Source organism: Patiria miniata, unplaced genomic scaffold (genome assembly GCF_015706575.1).
Source record: "Patiria miniata isolate m_02_andy unplaced genomic scaffold, ASM1570657v1 HiC_scaffold_19, whole genome shotgun sequence".
Lineage (NCBI taxonomy): Eukaryota > Metazoa > Echinodermata > Asteroidea > Valvatida > Asterinidae > Patiria > Patiria miniata.
In genome coordinates, this window is record NW_024037057.1 from 12921563 (window position 1) to 12939841 (window position 18279).

Here is an 18279-nt window from a genome sequence, read left to right on the forward strand (position 1 = left end):
CAGTGTGTTACCGCCCGAGTGAAAGTTGGAAAAAATCACTCGGGTGGGACTCAAACCCATAACCTCCTGCTTTCTAGTGCAGATGTCTTACCACTCGACTACCGAGCTAACGGGATCGGTTGGCTGGTTCGAATCTGATGTACATAGCAGCGGGTACCGCATAAACTATTATAAGATTTGAACCAGCCAACTGATCCCGTTAGCTCGGTGGTCGAGTGGTACAACATCTGCACTAGAAAGCAGGAGGTCGTGGGTTCGAGTCCCACCCGAGTGATTTTTTTCCAACTTTCACTCGGGCGGAACACACTGAGTATACAGTGTTTAAACGTCGGTGAAGGGCAAAACCTATAATTTGATTTATCACCCCGACGCAAAAATTCCATCTTATAATAGATTTTTTCCAACTTTCACTCGGGAGGTAACACTCTGAGTATACAGTGTTTATATGTCCATGAAGGGAAAAACCTAATTTGATTTACATCACCCCGATGCAAAATTCCATCTTACGAATAGTTAATGCGGTACCCGCTGCTATGTACATACATCAGATTTGAACCAGCCAACTGATCCCGTTAGCTCGGTTTTGAGTGGTAAGACATCTGCACTAGAAAGCAGGAGGTCGTGGGTTCGAGTCCCACCCGAGTGATTCTTTCCAACTTTCACTCGGGAGGTAACACACTGAGTATACAGTGTTTATACATCGGCGAAAGGCAAAACCTAATTTGATTTACATCACCCGATGCAAAATTCCATCTTACGAATAGCTATCTGTGTTTATATTTTGAACTTTCATTCCTATGATTATGACCTTTTTCATGAATTGATTCGTGTCTGGGTTCGGCACGCTGTCTAGAAGCGTGACCGTCGTGTTCCTTTCTCCGCTCATGTTCTGTCTTACTCTGTGATGGTGGGTGTCTGTCACTCGATGCCTGGCGGGGTTTGGGTCCATGTCTATGGAGGTCTTCGTCACTAGATGTACTGCCATCTGAGTGAGGGTTTGTGTGTCTTCTCCTCTTCGGTCTCTCAGCCAGGCTTTCATGTTTATCTGTGGAAGTGTGATGGTGTTTGTGACTAGATGCGTTATGGGGACTAGAGGACCTCTGATGATGCTTTTCTCTGCCTTCCTTTGATGTCTGATGGTGTTCGTGAGGATGTCTGTCACTGGAAGCGTTATGGGGACTAGAGGACCTGTGATGTTGCTTTTCTCTGCCTTCCTTAGATGTCTGATGGTGTTCGTGAGGGTGTCTGTCACTGGATGCGTTATGGGGACTAGAGGACCTGTGATGATGCTTTTCTCTGCCTTCCTTTGATGTATGATGGTGTTCGTGAGGGTGTCTGTCACTGGATGTGTTATGGGGACTAGAGGACCTGTGATGTTGCTTTTCTCTGCCTTCCTTTGATGTATGATGGTGTTCGTGAGGGTATCTGTCACTGGATGCGTTATTGGGACTAGGCGACCGGTGATGATGCTTTTCTCTGCCCGCCTTTGCTGTATGACGGTGTTTATGGGGGTGTTTCTCAGCGTGTCTGTCACTAGCTGATCCACTGTCTGTTGCATCAGGACTAGGATACCTCTCTAACTTTGCTTTGCCTTCCTTTGACGTAGCGCCGTGTTTATGAGGGGGTTTATGGGGGTATTTGTCACTATCGGAATCAGAATGTGGTGATCTATGACGGCGCTTCCTCTGTAGTTTCTCTTTGCCTTCCTCTGATGTACGACGGTGTTTATGGGAGTGTTTGTCAGGGTGTCTGTCACTACCCGATCCGCTGTCTGAAGAATCAGAATGTGGTGATCGACGACGTTGATGCTTCTGTAGCTTCTCTTTGCCTTCCTTTGATGTACGACGGTGTTTATGATGGCGTTTGTCAGGGTGTTTGTCGCTGGAAGAATCACTCTCACATTCTGAGGAATCGGAACTTACGGAGCGGCGTCGGTGCTTTTTAGATTTCTTCTTTTTACCCTGAAGAGAGTTACAACGTTTTGGTCTGGTGTCAATTATAAGATTAGTCTATGGAACATCCTCTTGCACAGCAAGAGTTTATGATATGGGAGGAGATTCGGCGATTAATTATGCAAAATAAGACTGTGTCTTGACCTTGAGATTCTGACCTTTCAGCAGGCGCCTCCTATCGGGTCTTCCGTATGTTGTTGTATTACAAAAACATGTCAGCCAAATTGACCAATAAACAGCTTAGTCCACATTTCTGATGGACTCTCATTGGCTGGCATGCAGGGTCGCATAAAATTTGCATCAGACTTTGGTTCCGAAGACGGCTCCAATGGACAACGGGTGATACTCAAACTACGTTTGTCCATGATTCAAGAATATATAATCTTCTGGAGATACTTTGTCAGAATGATTTGCTCTTTGAACATTTTGTCTTGAGGTGTTATAAAACTAGCTTCCCCTGGTGATCCATGGATTGTTCTGTTTTCAGGTTCGTCTCGAGAAAATAGAACACTTGATCAGTGTTCTCCAACTTTGAAAATTAAAGGTCAGTGCGCCGTCCAAAAGCAGGGGGGGGGGGGGGGGGGCTATGCACGTTAGGGGCGCTATTTGCAGTCATCCATTACTTTATGCTTGGGGGCGTTATTTGCAGATGAACATGCAATTTATGTATGGATAACAGCTTTTAGGCCATTTCTAACACAGTAACACTAACAATTAAGTACAATATTGGCTCAGCATCATCTTTTTTAACACATCAGTGACCATGGACTTTGAGGCAGTTTGGCCTGGAGACTTTTGACCTGATTGATTGCTACAATAGGCAGGCTTGTCAGTTTGACAAATGCTCCATGTTAATGCTTTTGGCAGAGTTTCTGGCCAAAATATACCCTGGAGGGGGTAGTCCCACTTGTTTGTCTTTTTTATTATTTTTTCCTTTTTTTTGTAAGCATGGCGGGCAACTGTTTAAGCATGGCGGCAGCTTTTGAAGCTTGGCGGGTGCCTCAGAAAGCTTGGCAGGGCACCAGGTTATTTTTACAGGTTGGAGAACACTGCTTGATGGAACATCTCAGGAGGCTAGTTTTACAACACCACTCACAGCCAGCAGTCAATACTTGCGTAGCCTTGTTTTCATATTTTTGTCATGAATAAAGCTGCATGCATCATACCTTTTTCTTCTTTTTCTTTTTCTGCGGCGATGACGTGGGTATTTCATTAACATCCGGTGGAGGTATCGCATCATCATCAGGCAACAGATCGTAGGTTTTACCTCCGGGTGTCCGGAAACAGTCTTTGGCTAAATGTCCTGTAAACACATGTTAGAATAAAGTAGTAATTGTGTAATAAAGTAGCCTAAAGTATTAGTTGCACGATTCTGAACAACTGCCCAAGAACTCTTACATAAAACTGCTAACTTCATTACGGGCCAATGAGAGACTCACGCAAGTCTTATTCACAAGACCAGCAAAGATAAATTATTGGACCAACTTGAGACTTAATATGCATATCGAATTCTTAAAGGGAATATACATCATTTGCTTTTGCTGTAATTTTCAGAAATGGATGGAATTGGGGGGTTGGAAAATTATAGCAAATATAGTTACACTGACTTTTTTGAGGTTTTGGGTTCGAAAATGCTATAAAAACCAAGAAAAACAATCATTTTCCTGTAGTCTGGTTCCCTGACTCCATTTAAGAAGAAACAGAGCAGTTTACATATATTGGGGAATTGTAAGGTCAGGGAACCAGTCTAGCTGGCTTGTACCAGTTCATAGGTGTGTAATCGATTGCAAACAAGTGCAAAGGTCAACTAGGGCCAGTATTTGAAAAAAAGCCAGTTTTTTCCAACGCTGATCGGCCGATCAGCGTTGGAAATTGATACAAAAATACCACTTTTCTTGAAAATGACAGTATACCAGGTGCCATGATTTTACAGGATGCTTTACACTGTCATTCACTAACAGTCCAGCAAGGTATTTCAAAATGATTTGGTAGTTTTATTTTTTGATGTTTGCAAATGTTGTATTTTCCCTTTAAGTGACAGTCAGTCAGTCAGTGGGTTGGTCAAAAGAAGACTGTCAGCTGGCACTTTGAGGCAAGCAAAGTTAACTTATTGGACCAATGTGAAACTTATGCATTTCTAACTCACAAATACAGTTGGTAAGTCAGTGAGATACGTAGAGAGAATGCAGGTTTGTCCTCTGGGAAACAGCCATGTATCCTCTCCGTTCACAAGTACCCCCTCACCGGCAAAGAAAGTACAGTTGGGGATGACCGAACGACGCCATCTTGCCTGACTGCAATATTTCGCCGCGGAGCGCGGCCACTGTGTGTACACAGTACAAATCCCCTGGTGTACGTGCGTCACACACAAGGACGGTGTGCGCGCGTCAACCAGCGAAATGTATGGAAATCAATGGTCCGGCCCATGGGACGTCGTTGCTAGGTAAAAGGGCGCCCTCTTTTGTTGGCGCACGGAGCCCATAGCCTTAAATTACAGCACTTTTCAAATAGTGTTTCAATACAAGAAAGCAATTAAAGCTACCTTTAGTTCCACATTTTTTGCAGACAGTGTTGAAGACGGCTCCTAATTCAATCTTTGGCTGAACGAACGCTCGGCCTTTCTTTCTGCGTTGTTCCTCTTGTCTGCGTTAACAAACACAACATGAATTTTCTAGTAAAAGTAACGTTTGAGGTAATAAAATACAAAATTTGCTTTTGCTGTAATTTCAGAAATGGATGGATTTGGGGTTTAGTATTTCATAGCAAATATTAATTGTTACACTGACCAGTCTAAAGTTTGGTGTTCATAGATGCTGGAAAAACCAAGAGAAAATTGCAGTTCTTGTAGTCTGGTTCACTGACCCTACTTCAGATGAAACGGTGCAATTTATAGACGTCAGGGCAACTTCGTTCCCATGGGTACGAGATCTTGCTGCGCCATGTTGTTTCCCATCATGCCTTGCGCAATCTCAACCCCTGGATTTGTCTTATTTAAATGTGTCAAAATATGGCACATTATAATTAGGGCTGCAGTCGATTCGTTTAACGTGGGACGCCATCTTTAAAATGTTGAAAGTTGTGTTTTTGAAGAATCAATCTTTTCAAACATGTGACCTGTTCTGTCAAAATCAGACTTTTCTGGGCATAAGGTCAAAAATGAGATTTTTGCATATTGTGGCGGTCTTGTGTCGACGATGCCTTGGATATTGCTCTCTGCCGACCCGACGAGCGGCTGTGGGGAAGGCCAGGGGAACAGGTCCGTTTTTGGGCAGTCTACCGCCAGGCGCTCAGGGAACACACTCACTCGCGCTCTCACGCAAACCTCACGAACACACTCGGGGAAGGGTTAACGTCCAATGAATAGATCAGACACTCGGGTATTTAGGGCTTCACTGCTTTATTGTAACTACTTGGAGACCCAATAAGATGCGTCCTACTTAGGTGCGTCCTACTTAGGTGTGTCCTACTTAGGTGTGTCCTGCTCAATTGTAAGAATTGGCCCCTTTCCAATAATCGTCAAGAACTGGAATGCTTCCCGTACCAACCAGATTTCCTAATCCCTACACTCACCGGAACTAAACTAGTGCTCTTCCTGAGTGAGAGACTGACCACAGCTGTACTACACACGCTCCAGCAACTCCAAGTCTCTGAGCGGGAACTGTGCTACGCTTCGCGCCACAATTAACAGCTAAAGCACACAACGTGAGCAGTGCAATGGGAGAGTGCAATCCATGGACGAGTGAAATGGAAGAGAAATGGAAGAGAGTGAGTGCGCGCGCGACACGCGCTTATATACCCGCGCTGGGTACCAACCAGCCACGCTACTCGCGCGCTGTACAACGGACAGAAGTCCGCGTACCAACCAACTAAACTACGGTGAACATAGCGCGCCAATATTAACTGTTCCGCTACACAGCCGCGCCCCAGGTTTGGTCAGTCCCTTGACCTTAAAAACTGATAACAATAAGGAACAGTTATAAAAACTATAACTCCTAACAAGGTGCTCTGCCACCTTTGGCTAACTTAAAATAAAGCTTAACTTAATAACAGTCAAAAAATGTCTCATCTGGAATCCTTGTACAAAATAATTTGCTGACCTACTTAGGTCCTTATACAAAATAACGGTTTGACCTACCTCGGCCTTATACAAAATAATGGTTTGACCTACCTAGGTCCTTATACAAAACTCTCCTTTAGTTTACAAGAAAACAAAACTTTATCAAAACGAAACTTTATATAAAACAGTTCAAAATGCCTCTTCTATTACAAACTTGAACAAGTGCTTAACAAATGTTACCAAAAAAGATCCTCAACAGTTCAACAAACAGTTCAACAAAGCCTCTTTAGGTAGACGTTATCCTTATAGCTTCTAAGGATCCTGTGCAACTCCAGCCAGGAAATCCATGTCGTAGGTGCGCTGTAGTTTGTCCTTGGTCACTTTGTTGCCTTCATGGTATACCTGTCGTGTAGTAGTCTCCATCACGCGGCTGACTCTACCCATCATGGCACTGATGAGATCCTCATCCGAATAAGGTGTGCCGACTGAATCACCATCGGTCTTCATCAACCTGCATAGGCGACCTTCTCCCTGTGATGTTGGACTTGGTGAGGTTTGTTGCTCTGTCGACCTCTTTGCCTTGAGGTGTCTCAAGTAAACGACATCATACTCACGTGTCGTCGAGCCTTGGAGTGTCTTGTCTCCATCTCTGTACAGGTAGGTTTCCTTAACCTCCTTGATCCGGACTGCCTGTCCCGGTAGCAGCCTGTCTAGGTGCAGTGGTGTTGACATGACTGGAATGTTCTCTCCCCCCTTAGCGGTGGTTTCCTGACCATCGCGTCGTTTGGCCTCATCCCTCATCAACTCTATCATCGCTCGTGGCTTCCCTCTCGGCGGCATGACTGGCTCCTCATGGCTGTGGGGTTCCTCTAAATCCATCATCAGCGGAGGGGTAGGCGACAGTGTGATCTCTGGGAGCTCTCCACTCCCGCTGTCACCTAAGATTGCTGCTATTTCCAACTCCACAGCAACATCTGGTACTTCAACTACTTCCGGCCCCTTCGCTTCTCCTTTCGCCCCATCTCTGGTGCTACGTTTAAAGCCGACGGCGTCTGAAGAGTAGAGCTCGGCCTTGGCCCATCAGGCTCATCGCGAACACTGGTACTGCTTCGTACCTCCTCCTCCTCAGGTGCACGTGAAACTGTCGATGGCGCCTTCTTCTCTTTGGGACGCTTCCTAGTCACTTCTTCCTCATCTTTCTTGTCCCGGCTACGCTTCTTTGTAGCGGCAGTAGGTCCACTCTCGCTCCGTCCAGAACGCGACTTGACCTCTGGTTGGGAACCTGGTTCACCCTGTTTACCTTTAGGTGACTTTTTGCCTCCTAGGCGATGCCTTTCTGCCTCGCTCCTGGTACGCGCCTCACGCTCCCTGTCCTCATAGGACTCAGCCTTGATCCCATTTACCTCAGCCAGGCAGGACGGATGACAATCTTTATAATGATTCAGCAGATTATCCCGCCGATTGTTCTTGTGTGAACACTGCCGGCACCAATAAAACACTCGTGGCCCATGCTCCACTGTCAGATGTCGGTCCAGACTCCTCCGATGTAGAAACACACTGTGGCATTTCGGACAGTCTATTGTCTTCGCCTCGTCTAGGTCCAGTGGAGTCCTCTTTGCTGGCGAGTCTCGACCCATGTTTATCTCCTGACAAATGATGAAAAGAAATGAATCTCGTTAGTGTCTCATGACTAGTTAAAGAAATGGCTCGGGCATTTTGTAGCACGCTCACACACGCATTCAGTTAGACGCATGGGTTCTCCTCACGGCCTGGCCTGTATAGGTTCATGCCCCCGGCTGTTCCCGCACAACCTTACAAATAGCGTTGTGGCCTTCGCCTGTGTCTAGGTGGGTTTCTTCTCCCCGCAGGCGTAGGTGTCCTGTCCTGGTCTCTATGTGTCGTTACTGTAACATCGTTAGTTTCCCTAGGTGTATCTTGCGTCTCTCCATCCATGTCTTGTGATTCTCCGACTAACTCCGCAGGTACATCAAATCGGATGTCTTCTTGATCTCGAGCTTCTGCAACGGTCTCTTCATCTTGTCTCGGCGGTTGACAGGGCGACTCTGCCGTCCATGGTTTTAGCGGCCGACCTTGGTAAGGTTTAAGTCGGTCAAAGTGGACGACCTTTTTCCTACCTCTTGGCTTTTGCTGAATTCTGTACGTGACATCTGATAGCTTTTGCAGTATCAGGTAGGGCCCTTCCCATCGTCGTTGTAACTTTGGCGATAGGCCCTTTGTCTTGCTTGGGTTGTGTAGCCACACGAATTCTCCTGTCTTCAGTTTGGCTCCTATCGTTTTCTGATCGTAGCACTTCTTCTGTCTCCTTGCACTACATTTGAGTACTTCCCTTGCCCGCTCGTGGGCTAACTGCATATCTTCTCTCAATTGAAGAGCATAGTCTGTTTCTTCGCTAACTTCACCATCCTTTGCAGTAACTCGAGTAGTCAAATCGAGCGGCAGGTACAATTCTCTGCCTAACATGAGCATGTTAGGTGTCTCACCGGTTGACTCATGAGGCGTTGAACGGTAGGCGAATGTAGCTAGCATCACCTTCTGGTCCCAATCACGTTGCCGTTTGTGAGGATCAATCATAAGGGAGACCATACTCAACAAAGTCCTGTTAAAACGTTCAATCATCCCGTCGGATTTCGGGTTATATGGGGTTGTTCTCGTCTTCCTAATACCTAGGATGCTACACATCTCGGTGAAGACATTTGATTCGAAATTCCGTCCCTGGTCCGAGTGTAACTCTATCGGAACGCCAAATCTGCTCACAAATTCCGATACAAACTTCTGGGCCACAGTCTCTGCTTTCTGATCCGGGATCGGGTATGCTTCGACCCATTTACTGAGGTAGTCTCCTACTACCAGCACGTATCGATTACCTCGCTCTGTCTCAGGGAGCGGTCCAAGTATGTCGAGTGCCACTCGCTGCATCGGGGCGCCTACAGCATACTGCTGCAACGGTGCTCTTCTTGTTCTTGCAGGTGACTTCTTTGTTGCGCACAGGTTGCATTGTCTCACGAAAGACCTTACATCAGCGCTCAACCCGACCCAATAAAACCTATGGCGTACCTTCGCCAATGTTTTCCTCTGTCCCAAGTGACCTCCAGTCTCACCACCATGGAGTTCCTGTACAATCTCTTCACGGTGTGGCTTGGGTATGATGACTTGATACTTGATTACGTGGCCTTCATCGGATTCCCATCTCCTACATAGGAGTCCGTCTCTAACTTCAAGTTGGTCCCAAAGCAACCAGTGCGTCTTCACTGCAGGCGATGCTGGCGTCATTTCTGCCCATGCTGGCCTCTCACCAGAACCAAGTTTCGCCTTCAGAATCCAACCTAGTGTCTGATCCTCCTGCTGGGCCTTTCCCAATAACTCCTGTGTCACTGTAGGTTCCATAGTCACGATTCGCACCGTAGGTGAATTTCCTTCTTTTGAAGTCTTCATTGTCTCTTTCTCCTCATGCCCCTCGGCACCTGCTGCCAACTCTTTGCCCTCTCGGCCACATTGAGTACATGGTCGCCTCGAAAGCCCATCTGCGTTCCCGTGGGACCTTCCAGCACGATGAACTATGGTGAAATCATATTCGCTCACCACCTGCAACCAACGGGCGATCTGTCCCTGTGGGTCACGAAAGTTTAACAGCCATCGGAGTGCTCCATGGTCCGTCCGGATGGTGATTTTTCTCCCGTACACGTAGGAACGAAATTGTTTCAGGAATACAACTACGGCGAGAAGCTCCCTACGTGTTACACAATAATTTCTTTCTGGCTTGCTAAGGACTCTGCTACCGTATGCAATAACCCTTTCCTGACCATCGACGACCTGTGAAAGGACAGCGCCTATACCGACGTTGCTCGCATCTGTGTCGAGTACGTAATGTTCCTCTGGACTGGGATACGCTAAGATAGGTGCTTCCTGTAGAAGTTTCTTCAGCATTTGAAACGCATTCTCGGTCTGGTCGTCCCATTCGAACTGTCTCCCCTTTTCTGTCAGGCGGTGCAGTGGCCGAGCTATGTCGGCGAACCCTTTCACAAAACGCCTGTAGTATGATGCTAGACCTAAAAAGCTCTGCACCTCAGTAACTGTTGTAGGTGTAGGCCACTCACGCACTGCCCTGATCTTCTCTGGATCTGTCGCTATGCCTTGACTAGACACAATGTGTCCAAGGTACAAGACCTGCCTCCGAAACAGTTCACACTTCTTCGGCTTTAACTTCAAACCAGCATCGCGTAGGCGTTGGAACACCACCTTCAAGCGTCTCAGTTCATCCTCCACTGTCTTGGCAAATATGATAATGTCGTCGAGGTACACCAGAAGAATGTCCCACTGTAGGCCTGCAAGCACTCGCTCCGTCAGCCTCTCAAAGGTCGAGGGCGCATTGCAGAGGCCGAATGGCATAACTCGCCAACAGTAGAGACCTCCCCGTACGACAAATGCCGACTTCTGCCGCGCCTCGTCGTCTAACTCCACCTGCCAATATCCTGCAGCTAGGTCCAAAGTGGAGAACCACTTCGCGCCTTCCAAGGTATCCAATGAGTCGTCGATGCGCGGTATCGGATACGCATCCTTTATCGTCAGGGAATTTAGGCGGCGGTAATCTATACAAAACCTCCTCGTCCCGTCCTTTTTCTTTACAAGTACAACATTTGCGGCCCAAGGACTGTCACATGGCTCGATTCTTCCATCTTCAAGAAGACTTTTCACCTGTCGGGTTATTTCTTCTTGCTCCACGGTCGGATATCTTCTGGGCCTTTGCTTTACAGGCACTGCATCACCGGTATTGATGTGGTGCTTGACCCAGTCTGTACGGCCTATGTCCCGATCTCCCTTAGAGAAGACGTCTCGGTAGTCCCTCAATAACTTCGCGATATCACTATGGTGCTCCTGATCAACCTCCGTCTTACACCGATTAAACAGATCAACAAGGTGCTCGGGCACATCTAGTCGGGCCGCTTTTTGTGACTCCACATCTCGTGTGCTTTCAATCTCCTTCTCACCTACAGGTGTGAGGTAACCCGCCATAGTTCCCCTATGAACTACACACTCTCTCTTGCCTGGATTGAAAACTCTAACCGGTAACACCTCTTGATCAGCATCAACTACTGCTCGGGCAACGATCATCCCCTTGTTCGCAATCTCGCTGCGGTCGACTGGCTCTAGAATTCCAAGACCGTTATGCTTCGCTTTTCCACTAACATGTCCCTGCAAGATTGCCTCATGTCCAGGTGGCACTCTGGTCGTCCGTCCAACGACTATCCTCGCACAGAATGCTGCTCCATAATCATCGCTGCATTTCACCCTTTCTCCATTTACTGTGAGCTCAAGTGTCCTAAAGTTGAGTGACCCGCATGTTGGGTACAAAAAATCCATACCCAGGATTCCATCCATAGAGTGTAAATTTCCGAAGGTCGCGTACACTGGATGTGTCGTTCTTCCAACCTGTAACTCCACCCAGGCGCTACCTAACGTCACTATCCGCGAACCATCAGCATTTTTAATGCACGAACCCTCATTAGAAAGATGAGGCCTATTCTCAGGTGAGATCTTGTGGTAGAGAGTAGATGACAGAAACGTGTCTGTTGCCCCGGTGTCCACCAGAAGCTTCGCCTGCTGTCCCCTCACCACTGCTGGTACAAACATGCCCCTTTTCACTCTTTCTGCTGTTGCAATTGAATTGGTAATTACATGACCCTTGTCTATTGGTTTGTCTCGTGGACGACGGTCTTGTGGCCCTCTTCTCCTCCCAGCTTTCCCTCGGGCCCTGGGGTCAGCTGCGATCCGTTTCCCGACCCGTGTCTCTTTGCTGGCGGCCATTTACAGTCACGAGCGAAATGTCCTTTCCTCTCGCACCTGAAGCACACAATGTCCTCTCTAGGTCGTCTCCTGTAGGAGGTACTCGGAACGCCTTCTGTCATGTTTGGCTTGTCGTTCCCTGCACCTGTAGGTCTCCCTTGCACCAGGTTAGCCACCCACGCTTTTGTCTCTTCTTGAGCTCTTTGTATGGCCTCTGCCATCCGTTTCTGGCTATTTCTTACGAAATCTTCCAGCTTTTCCACCGAAGAGTCATTTTGTCCCTCTAGTACTCGTGCTTGCTTTGGGTTGCGACTGGGCCTCTGTTGTTCCACCTTGAGGAAACTCTCTGTCGCCATTGCTGCCCTTATAGCCTCATCGAGTGTCTTTGGCTGTGTCCTGAAGATTCCTTCACGGATGGCCTGGTCCTCTATCGCGTCCGAAAAGTGACCTCTCGCTAGGCGATCCTTCCCTTCGTCTGCTATCTCAGGATATGCCAGCGTGGCCAACTCCCTGATTGACTGACCTAGCTCCCTCAGTGTTTCCTTTGGTCCCTGTCGTCTGCAACGCAGCTCCATCAAGTGGTTTTCCGACAATTGGCCCGGTCCGAATCTCCTCTCCAGCCTGTCTTTTAATTCTTTATACGTCATCGTTTGACTACCATCCGGACTGTTTGATAGCACCTTCACCGCTATCCCCTGCAAGCTCGCAGCCAAGAAGACTTTAGCTTGTTCGTCCGTCCACCCGTTAGCGAGTTTGCACGCTTCAAAATGCTGCCAAAAATCCCTCCATACAGTCTTGCCGTTGTACCGATCTGGTACGATATTAGGTCGCTTCAACTCTGCAGGCGAACGGCCGTCTCTCTTCACTTCAACCACCGGCTCTCGCCTATCTAGGCTAGACCTGTCCTCGCCTGAAACTTGCTTTTCTGGCTCTGATGCTCTTCCGGCTGCACCTGCTGAGAAATTCCTCTCCATTGACCACCCTTTTTCTGTATCAGCATTACTCTTGATTTCTTGTTGGGACGCTTCTACCGAGGTCGAAGATGTGACTGGTGTATTTGTAGGTACCAGTAATGAAGACGATAGTGTAGGATACCTGGTTCTGGGTTTTGGCGTAGGTCTGCACCTTGGCATAGGTGTTGACGATGATATCAGGCTACTTGATGCATCTCTAACAGTGTCAAGGTATCTGAAACTCGTTGTTGGTAACTCCACTTGGGCACCTGCCTCTGCATCCACCTGCCGACTTTCAAGTTGCACCCTTCTCGTCTCCAGTTTGTCTAGCTGTTCATGGAGTTGACCCAATTTTGCCCAGAGCTTCTCAGTCTCAACTTCTAGGCGTTGTTGCTCCTCCGCGTACTGGGAAGTTTCAGCCGCGTCCTCGGTCAGTTCCTCTATTAGCCCTTACTCTCTGAGGGTAGTTTACTGCATGTCAGTTGGTTATGCCAATGCCCTCCAGCTGCAGTTTTTTGGCAGATAAACTATCTTGACAGTGAAGGCTCCAATTGGCAGGAGTTGGAGGCCCTGGATGGTGCCTGATACTGACCAGCTGGGGGCACTCACTTTGTTATCAGAGGACTTTCATTGTTCTCTGTGGCATGTATTGGAGTGCCTGTCCAGTTACCCTTGAAATGACATGGCAGATATTGGAGGGCCATGCAAAAAACATAGGAGATTTTCTTGAGGCACATATTGGCATGCGTTGGAGGGTCTAGTAGGGTAAGGGTTAGTACCGGTCTAGGTTGGTTTGCTTGTTTCTTTTCCATGACGTACGCCTATCTGGGTGACTCTGTCCTAGGTAGGTGATTGTTTGCTCGTAGTTCGTGATGGGTTCTGTGTTGTGTAATCCTGGCGCCTATCCCACTTCTGACACCATTTGTGGCGGTCTTGTGTCGACGATGCCTTGGATATTGCTCTCTGCCGACCCGACGAGCGGCTGTGGGGAAGGCCAGGGGAACAGGTCCGTTTTTGGGCAGTCTACCGCCAGGCGCTCAGGGAACACACTCACTCGCGCTCTCACGCAAACCTCACGAACACACTCGGGGAAGGGTTAACGTCCAATGAATAGATCAGACACTCGGGTATTTAGGGCTTCACTGCTTTATTGTAACTACTTGGAGACCCAATAAGATGCGTCCTACTTAGGTGCGTCCTACTTAGGTGTGTCCTACTTAGGTGTGTCCTGCTCAATTGTAAGAATTGGCCCCTTTCCAATAATCGTCAAGAACTGGAATGCTTCCCGTACCAACCAGATTTCCTAATCCCTACACTCACCGGAACTAAACTAGTGCTCTTCCTGAGTGAGAGACTGACCACAGCTGTACTACACACGCTCCAGCAACTCCAAGTCTCTGAGCGGGAACTGTGCTACGCTTCGCGCCACAATTAACAGCTAAAGCACACAACGTGAGCAGTGCAATGGGAGAGTGCAATCCATGGACGAGTGAAATGGAAGAGAAATGGAAGAGAGTGAGTGCGCGCGCGACACGCGCTTATATACCCGCGCTGGGTACCAACCAGCCACGCTACTCGCGCGCTGTACAACGGACAGAAGTCCGCGTACCAACCAACTAAACTACGGTGAACATAGCGCGCCAATATTAACTGTTCCGCTACAATATTGTTAAAATATGTTCCATTTCCTTTTAATAGATGGTTAAATTTTTGAAACCGGTCATTCTTGCGCAAAGTTATGCTATTTTGAATTTCATTGTGTCGATAAGTAGAAAACAGAGAAAATGGACACGAACGTCACAAAACAGACATTTCTTTAACTGATATACCTTAATAAATCATCAAAAACACTATAATTAGAGATCAAATTAGGGTTTCAAACTTTTATAGTATATTTTAGACATGCTCAGGATTACAAATATGCAAAAATTAGAAAATGGAAAAAAATCACCCCCACAGCATTTTTTGGCCCTATCTCAATTTCAACCTCTGCCCAGAAGCGTCTGCTTTTGACAGAACAGGTCACACAAAAGGTTTTGAAAAACAAAAATGTTCGTACGTGACGAGCAAAGAAGGCGCGAGCTTTCAGAATCGATCATTTGGGCACTGGGAACCAGTCTACTAGCAGGGCAAATATGCTTGTGCACAGACACCCCCCCCCCCCCAAAAAAAATAAAAAAATAAAAGAACCTCTTTTCAGATAGTTACAGGCGTTAAAATTGCAGTTTTTATGTAAAACTAACACTCTCAACCATCCAAATTTGTGAGATGAAAATCACATTTCTTGAAGAGCACTGACAATACACTTTTAACAAATAAAAGAGTTTTTGAAGAAACTCACTTCGTCTGGACGAGATTTGAGTCCAAATCCTTGCCCTGGCCTTGGTCCACTACTTTCATGGACAATGAAATCTTTGGATTATCCTCATCCTGTAGGAAAAAAAACCCCAGAGTTTTGAATTAAATTCTCGTGCAAAAATGGCTGGCTATTTCAACAAGGCCAGCCCAGCAGCCAAAATACATCAAGTGACTGTTTTTAACAGTTGAGTGCTCCCTGCCGTCATAAAGCAGGATTGACTGGCTGTGATTGTTATGAAACCTGATACAGCTATGCTTTGACTGTAGGAGATTGATAAGCCAGCTGTGCCTACCAGTCACCTGCTTTTGTCTGTTGATGGAATTTGACTGTCACAGTGCCTACATGAAATATGATCTGACTGTACAAAAGGCATGACAGGGAACAGAAAAAAATTGACTGTATGTGACTGATCAAACAAAAGGAGGGTTGAACGGCCAACTTGAGGGAAGAAGGTAACGGGCAGGGTTAGGATTAGCGTTAGCGTGAGGGTTAGCATTACTTTTTCCTGACTGTTTCGGTCACTCACTAACTTTATAAGTTATCCCTTGAGCGCGAGTGGAACACGGAATAATGTAGTGCGTCTGTGTCCCACATACCACGAGGCAAAAAGCCGAGTGGTATGTGGAACACAGACGCACTACATTTTCCGTGTTCAGCGAGCGCAATAACGAGTTTATCTTCAAGCAAGTTGGAACTAGCACACTTTATGCGAACCTTTTATCAGTTTAGCGCATGCAGCTGGAATGTCGCTCGCATCTTGCAATAGCACAATACGCAGGGTGCGATAAGGACCGTGCGATACAGTATAATGTCACACGGTTGTTGCCATGGATTGACCAATCAGGATCGAGGCTACAACTTTGCTTGAAGATAATAAGTAATGTCCACTGAGTACACGTACGTACATGTGTACATCATATGAACACGGATTTTGATTGATCTACCATTTTTAGGGTTAAGAATAAAAATTAAGCAACTTAAAAGGTTCTCGAAGATCACAAAATAATTAGCCTACCCCAAGAGAGATGACTTTGCAGAAGACACGATCCCCAACCGCCAACACTTCAGAAACATCTTCTACTCTGGTCGAGGAAATCTGCGTCTTGTGGACCAGACCTAGTTTCGGGAAATATGTGAAATGTACAATAAAATTAATTTCTTGTTGTTAAATTATTGCATTGAAAATATGGTCAGGGTAGACTGGTTACTGTCCCTAATAGAATTGGTAAAGTGTGGACTGGAAACCAGTCTACTCACAGGGCCATCTGTTTCAAAGGGCTGCGGATGCCCAAATGTTGGGAAAAAAATATTTTATTTTGTTAAATAAAACACTAGTTAGGGAGCGTAGAGGGGGCGGAGGGGGGGGGGGGGGGCTAGTGGTTAGGGTTCTTGACTCATGATTAGAGGGTCGGGGTTTGAATCCAGCTGCTGTTCATATGTTGTATCCTTGGGCAAGCCACTTCACTCTAACACGCCTCTCTCCACCAAGGAGTATAAATGGGTACCGGCATTAGCTGGGGAGTAACCTGCGATGGACTAGCATCCCATCCAGGGGGAATAGAAATGTTCTCAGTCGTTTCAGGCCACTGCAACTGGAGATAAACGTGATGAAAGCCAGCCTGATGGGCCATATCGGCTTGTGACAGACTTTACTTTTACTTCTGTGCCCCAATAGGACCATCTGGGACTGCCAAGCTACAAATCACAGGGTGTTTTGTTCCACTGCACAGCTCTGCGTTTTACCATTTTTGCGAAAACCTGGGATCTTCACAAAAGCTCCGTATGGCTGTATGGAGGCAACCTGAACAAGGGAAAAATAAAACAAATGATATGTTTTTAATATATGTTAAACCCTTAGGCAAAAAAAAAATATTCTGCTTCCGGTTTCCCTACCTACCCTATTCCAACAGCCCCTACCCTAAGTTTTGTATTGGAAAATGGGAAAAAACACCCAAAACCATCAATTTCTACCTTTTACCCTTGACTATACACGGACGCCTCCATATGATCGTACACAAAAAAATGGCCCCCCCAAAAAAAAATTCCCTATATACCTACCCTATTTTCAAATGCCATGTAATCGGAAGCAGAACTACTTTTTTTCCTTTTTTTTTGCCTTATTAAACCATTTATAAACTGCACCAGGCTGGGAATGAATGCAATTTTGAACAGATAGTGGATATTTTGCCGGAGGTAATGACGGCAAACTAACGATTACTAAAGGTTTGCCGGCGGCAATCCATATCAACAGAGGGTGCTGTACTCTTTAAAATAGGGCTGAATTATATTAAAGATGTATTAAATTCCCACCAAAAGTTGTGTAGCACGTTTGGTGTAATGGTTAAGCAAAGGCTCTAGTAAACGGGATGACTCGCGTCCGATTCCGACCGCACCACATTTTTAAGGTTTTTTTTCTCATCCCCAAATAAATAAGAATATTCTTCTGTTATTATTTTAACATACATCTCAAACATTTTTTGCAGAGTATTACATTTTCTTTTTCAGATTTGTGGCTCTGGAGGATTTTTTTTAAACGGGAAATAAAGTCCGAAATTATAAAATGGTCTGAATCCCATCTTGTGAATACGAGGTAACAACGATAATTTTGGCATGAAGCCAGACTAAAACTTGTCACCGGAAAATGTTTAAGTAAAACAAAAACAGTAACTGCGCATGTTCAGTGCATATCCGGCAAACTAACGTTTACTAAAGGTTTGCCGTCTCCGGCAAAATAAACACTGCCTAAAGTTTATGGACAATGATGGATAAAATTAATAGGAACTCATCATTCCGTGTCAATTCAACACGATTTTGGACCCGACCCTCACAGATTGAAACGACACTTGGTGTGATGATTGGCCTACATCATGTATATGAGAAACCCCCAGGACTGTTTTTTTTTTGTAATTTTGGCTCGTAAGTTTTTGAGAAAATTTGGACTAGGCTAGCCCGCGTGGCCTTATTTTTTTTAGTAATTACTAAATTAGGCTACCTCTCCACGAAAAATGTTGTACAGAGCCGGTGTCTCATCGTCCTGTCCAACCCTCTGTCGACTCCTTTCTCCGTCTCCATGCTTCCCTTGGTGGTATCCGGACATAGTTTGAAAGTTATGAGAAAAATCTTCTTTAAATTTCAGTCACAACTACCACCACTCAC

At 46.3% G+C, this 18279-nt stretch overlaps 1 protein-coding gene across 2 annotated transcripts; it reads right to left on the minus strand.

Annotated features, from left to right (window-relative positions):
* Positions 1-688: 688 nt before the first annotated feature.
* On the minus strand, positions 689-18279 carry LOC119725835 (histidine-rich glycoprotein-like). 2 transcript variants are annotated; one of them, XM_038197426.1, is made up of 8 exons: positions 18116-18279; positions 16867-16924; positions 16139-16239; positions 15106-15194; positions 4495-4595; positions 3119-3255; positions 1376-1961; positions 689-1294 (listed from the first exon to the last, which is right to left on the minus strand). In XM_038197426.1, the coding sequence occupies exons 1-8, from the start codon at positions 18218-18220 to the stop codon at positions 765-767; spliced, it is 1707 nt and encodes a 568-aa protein (XP_038053354.1). In that variant the 5' UTR covers positions 18221-18279; the 3' UTR covers positions 689-764. The 2 variants fall into 2 exon arrangements, with proteins under 2 accessions (XP_038053354.1, XP_038053353.1); XM_038197425.1 differs by having other exon boundaries at positions 691-1961.

Bases quoted from the DNA above. Each gene is read 5' to 3' on its own strand.
- LOC119725835 (XM_038197425.1), bottom strand. From the start codon at position 18,220: ATGTCCGGATACCACCAAGGGAAGCATGGAGACGGAGAAAGGAGTCGA. The intron at 16,925-18,115 runs GTAGCCTAATTT...TCCCTTGTTCAG, and splicing joins ACAACATTTTTCGTGGAGAG to GTTGCCTCCATACAGCCATA. The intron at 1,962-3,118 runs GTATGATGCATG...AACTCTCTTCAG, and splicing joins AAAAGAAAAAGAAGAAAAAG to GGTAAAAAGAAGAAATCTAA.